Source organism: Myotis yumanensis, unplaced genomic scaffold (genome assembly GCF_028538775.1).
Source record: "Myotis yumanensis isolate MYYU_CA2020_CCGP unplaced genomic scaffold, mMyoYum1.0.hap1 SCAF_21, whole genome shotgun sequence".
Classification (NCBI taxonomy): domain Eukaryota; kingdom Metazoa; phylum Chordata; class Mammalia; order Chiroptera; family Vespertilionidae; genus Myotis; species Myotis yumanensis.
This window is the reverse complement of record NW_027223772.1, coordinates 1,597,423-1,602,908: the sequence shown is the minus strand read 5'-3', so window position 1 is coordinate 1,602,908 and position 5,486 is coordinate 1,597,423. Positions and strand designations below refer to the sequence as shown.

Below are 5,486 nucleotides of genomic sequence, written 5' to 3'. Positions count from 1 at the left end.
AAGCAGAGTTTTGGTTAAGCAGTCTCTGAGGTTACATGTATCTCTTCCTAGAGACACTACCACAATGGTCAGGAGGGATGTGAGAATTTACTAAGGACACAAGTAAAGGAGAACATAATAAAAACCTTTTTCTGATATATCGCCCTGCGTGGAATTCTGCTGTGTGAGCTCAAGACTTTATGTTCTACACTCAGAACTCAGGTATCTTCTCCCCAGCTGGCAGTTCCCTCTCTCAGGAATGAAGGATAAAAGTCAGAAAACAGCTGAACATTCAGAGAGAAATGAAATTGCTTACAATTGGGATGAAACATGGAAGGAAGGGTGGAGTCAAACTCTCCAGGACAAGGCTCTTATTCCTGGATTTTTGAAGGAAAGGGAACTAGGTGAACTGGTTGCCAGGACAACCTGCTGTTGGGGCAAGAGCGGTTGTGGCAAGGAAATGGGAGACCTTTGGCTGTTCCTGCTCTTGCTTCTGCCCCTGGCAGCCTTCCTTGGAGTCAAAGGCTGCTTGGAATGTGACCCCAGATTTATAAAGGATATTCAGTCATTGTTGGCCAAGTTGGTACCCTCAGAAGTCCCTGGCCGAACTGAACTGCTTGACAGGCAGATTAAAGCGATGACCAATTTAAGCTTCAAGGTCTCTCACGGGAACAAGATGCTTCGGGTGTTGGGTGAGGGAAGCTTGAGACCCTAAGAGTGTGAGGGTTAAAGGGAGAAGGAAGGCAGGGAAGAGAGCACCTGGGTCCACCTAAAATCCTCCACAGGTATAATTCTTCCCCCACATGTATGTTTGCCTTTCTTTTCTAGCTGTCCAAAGGGTTGTCTATTTGAGAACATGGCTGAAGAATGAACTTTATAAAGTGAGCAATAAAACATGGAAAGGTGAGGTACTGTTTCACTGTTAAAAGACTGTGTTGCCCAAGTAAATATGAGAAGAGTTCCCTTGGGACAATAAGGCAAAACTATCCGGACTCAATCCTGATGGGAAGGGCCACCCTTATTTTCTGATGTCCCTTCCACCCGCTCTTAGGTGTCTTTATCCTTCAAGGCAAGCTTCTTGATGTTCGCCAAAGCCTGGAATCCAAACTGAAAGAAGTATTAAAGCACTTCTCTGAAGCTGGTAATAAAATATGTCTACCTAACAACACTGACATTATGAGAGAGCAATAGGAAATGAAGGGTGAGAGAAGAAATGTAGTTTCACATGAGAGAGATTTAGAATGGTTAGGGGGAGGCTGGAGCTGAATGGATAAGCAGACAAAAAATACTTGGGTATAAATATGAAGAACTCCGAGTTGATTCTAAGCTCACTGGAACTTTCTGATTCTCTTTTAGCTTGTTCTGAAGATTGCGGTGAGTATAGTACATGGGATGCCTTGAGGTTAGCTCATCATTTCCCATCTCCTTTGCTCCCTATGATCTGATCTCTCCTACTTGTCCCACTGAGATCCCAGTTCCCAGAGTTGTGGTTCCAAGAAGGAATGTCAATGATATTTGACAACAAAATCTAGCTTATGAAATCTTTGATCCCTCACAGAGTTTGGAGGGGCTCAGAGGCCTCCTAAAATATAGTTTACAACCCATAGCAACCGTGTAGTTAAGGCATCATTTTCCTACTTCTTCACCTGAGATCTGACTGAAATTATGGGAGGTTTGACCCATCAGAAACTTGTTTGCTAGGGGAAGAAGGAATTCACAGATGTCTGAGCTAAGGAAACTCCATGCCATGCTCCCCTCCAATTGTCTTACTTCTCTTCAGTCCTGAATGAAGGTCCTATCCTGGATTGTTGGAGCTGTCATCAGATCACCACCCACTGCTTCAAAGGAGAGTACTGTGGAGGTAACACATACTGTGGTGTGGCATTTTGAGGGGTCAGTGATCAAGGTAACGAGCCATTCAGTAATTTATTCAACAAATATTTGTTGAACACCTACTATGCAGTTCATGCTAATGTTACAAATACAGTAAAAGCCAAAATGTTGAACAAAATTTGTACATCAGCATGAACTACGGGCACTGGACCGACTTAAGGACTGAGAAATACAATGTCTGGACTAAAGGTTGAGAAATTAGCTAACACAGAAAAAACAAAATTTTCCTAGAACCTAAGGGTCTAAAAATAATAAAGATCACAGGAATCAGAAAACTGTGATGGAAATGGTGAACAGAGCAAACAGTTTGAGGTTAAAAGAATCTTCTATTATGCATAAAGTTCGCAAGTTACTATTTTTCTTCTCCAAAACTCACTTTATTTTATTTTTATTGTTTACATTTGTTGGGGAGCACAAGAGACTTGGTTGGAAAGTTGTAAGGAGGACATTCTGATAAAAGGGAAGTGTGTGGAAGGCCGCCTGCCCTGTTTATTGGAATTCCGATTTAGGGGAGACTTAGGGGAGTGTCGAAGGCGGTGCCCCTAATTATTCCTGGACCTTTCCAAACAAGTCTGTGCATGTGCAGACCCCCAGGTGTTCACTGGAATCCTTATGCTTAATCCCTGGATGCCCTTACCTAGAGAACAATGTACATACATGTGTCCTCCCAAGATTACTCACCCTACTGCTTGTATCTAAAGATAAAAATTCCAATAAAGGCCTAAGGAGGCAGGCAATCCAGGCTGCCTGGCTTCTTCAGCCCGGAGATCCCTTAGCCCTCTCCCCCACAATGAAACTGTGTCGGAGTAATCTGCTCATGGGGCTGCTGGTCAGCCCAGCATACATTGTTACAGGTACCTTCATTTACCACCCTCCTTTGCCTACCCCCTCCACCCTCCTCCAACCCCCCTTCCTTCTGGCCAGTACCACACTGCTGTCTGTGTCTATGGGTTATCCATATATATTCTATGGCTAATCAACTCACTTGTTGTTGTTTTTTTTAACCCTTTCCAGAAGAGGATTCAAGGAAGCATGAGAATCGAGAAATTGGGCTATTTTTGATATTGATAACAGAAGCTGTAATATTGGGAAGTGCTTTGTTACTGTGAGTTTTCCTCCCTCCAAACACTGGGTTAAGCATCCCTTTAGCAAAGAGACTGCCCAATCTTCCCCCTCCTTCCAATGGAAAGAAGGGGAAAGAAATCACTTCAAACTTTTGGATATGATACTTCCAGGAAAGAAGTGAAGGGAAGACTGATGGGGATAAAAGTAGAAACAGGGGAAACAGAGGAGGTACAATGAAGTATGAGGAAAACCTTTGGAGAATTATCTAGAAAGGGAAGAAAAAATACAATTTGTATAATTGTTTTAGAGGGTTGGGCTACTGATATTGCAATTGGAATTATCTTGTTTCTCTACTCTAGACTCCATGTTTGTGTCACTCATCAGAGGAAAATGAAGGCAATACGAAAGTCATTAGAGAATTACGTGGAGAAAAAACTTGAAGAATTAATGGGGAGGACAGATAAGAAGAACAAGCAAGATTTTGGAATCAGAAAATAAATACAAAACCATAGACAGGAGATCTTTCATGATTCTCTAAAGTGTTACTCAACGTAGAAAACTGGGAATTAAGTTCTTTTGTGGTCCTAAAATCACAGCATTTTAAAACTAAAATAGAACTTAAGAGTTTCTCTAGTAAAGATCCTTACTCATGTCCTGAGGCAATGGAATCAATGAGAGGGCAAATGCTCTACCCAGAGTTGTACAGAAAGTAATGCTGCCATGTTGCAATGCACACTTAAAAAAGTGATACTCTGTAAGCTTTAACAAAAAATGCATGGTTGGTAACTCTCATTAATTGCTGTAAGTAGAATAAATTTCCATTTCTAAGCTGCTTTTATTTCTATCTTTTGGTTTTGTCACTATTTTTAAAACTGTCTCTATTAGACTTAATGTGACAGTTTTCTTTGATAATACATAACATTTAATCTTCAACATGATCTCATATGCACACACCAAGATGTCCAAAATATAAGATCTGAGTAGTTGAGGTTTAATGAGTCCTTTCCCCCTAACTCTATGCTCCATGACTGAATTTCATATTAATTTCTGATTGTTGTAGTTGTTTCCATTAAACACTTTTTTGTGTATAGTACATTAATTAGTGCTTTACATCTATCATCTAATTGAATTTTTGCAATAATCTTGTGAGTAATGTTATTATCTCCATGTTAGAGATGAGGAAAGAGAAAATATCTAACTCAAGGTCACACAGCTACTAATCTAGGCTATGACAAACTCCTCTGGTGGCTGACCTTTGCTTATGCAAACCATATGATAGGTACTGACAGCTATAGTCATGGATACAATTTATAATAATAAAAGCATAATATGCTAATTAGACTGGATGTCCTTCCAGACGACCTTCCAGGCAAAGCCAGGGCTGTGAGGGAAGCCTGAGTCCCAGGTGCCAGAGGGAAGCTGGTGCTGGCAGCTGGGAGAAGGAAGGCCTACTCTTACATGAATTTTCATGCACTGGGCCTCTAGTAACTAGATAATTGGAGAGAGAATAAATATGGGTTTATTGTCATAAAATATTCTTGATTACAGATAGTAGTGGCAAAGCCTAGAATGAAACTAAAGCTCAGCTAAGTCTAAAACATAGGAACTTTCCACTCAATTTTGTGGGTTTTCTTCTGAAAGCTTATTTTAGGAAAAAAAACCACAGTGTAGCAGCAGGGGAATAGTTTTAGGAGTCCTGCTTTATAGGTGGGTAGAATTGTTTGCAAATTGTTTACCCCTCTAGAGCTCGGAGGGCTTGCTTGTAATTGCTGCTATACTACTGAAATATGGAATGAATGGTAATGAAACTGGGAGGAGAAATGACCTGAACACTGATACCTTTCAGTTGCTAAATTTGAACTTCATGTTAAAAATTCCCAAAAAGAGTGTTGTTGGCATCTACCATTTCCCCAGGATTTAAAGCTCATCTCACCAAAAAATCTTGAGACATATTTACTTCATTCATAGTATTAATTAAATTATTGTCTGTATATTGTTTCATTTTTCCCTAGAGGCCCGGTGCACAAAATTTGGGCAAGGGTCTTGGCCCTCACAGCCCCGGCTTCGTCTGGATGTTCATCTGGACGGTCATCGGGAAGGTCATCCAGACAGTTGTTCTGCTGTTCGGTCTAATTAGCATATTAGCTCTTTATTATATAGGACTAGAGGCCTGGTGCACGGATTCATGCACCGGTGGGGTCCCTCAGCCTGACCTGTGGAGATTGGGCCAAAACCAGCTCTCTGACATCCCCTGGGGGGTCCCAGATTGCGAGAGGGCGCAGACCAGGCGGAGGGACTCCACCAGTGCATGATCCAGGCTGGGAAGGGACCGTGGGAGGGCTCTAGGGAATGTCCAGCCTGTCTCACCCAATACCAATCAGCTGGACCCCAGCAGCAAGCTAACCTACCAGTCACAGTATCTGCCCCCTGGTGGTCAGTGCACATCATAGCAACTAGTCAAACAGTTGAATGGTCGGACACTTAGCATATTATGCTCTTATATAGAGAGATTATAAGTAATTATATAAATGTGATAACATACCTGTTAG

At 41.6% G+C, this 5,486-nt stretch overlaps 1 protein-coding gene across 2 annotated transcripts; it reads left to right on the top strand.

Annotated features, from left to right (window-relative positions):
- Positions 1–439: 439 nt before the first annotated feature.
- On the top strand, positions 440–3,435 carry IZUMO3 (IZUMO family member 3). 2 transcript variants are annotated; one of them, XM_070401001.1, is made up of 7 exons: positions 440–671; positions 808–882; positions 1,031–1,120; positions 1,336–1,353; positions 1,760–1,840; positions 2,887–2,977; positions 3,297–3,435. In XM_070401001.1, the coding sequence occupies exons 1-7, from the start codon at positions 440–442 to the stop codon at positions 3,433–3,435; spliced, it is 726 nt and encodes a 241-aa protein (XP_070257102.1). The 2 variants fall into 2 exon arrangements, with proteins under 2 accessions (XP_070257102.1, XP_070257103.1); XM_070401002.1 differs by lacking the exon at positions 1,336–1,353.
- The last annotated feature ends 2,051 nt before the right edge of the window (positions 3,436–5,486 follow it).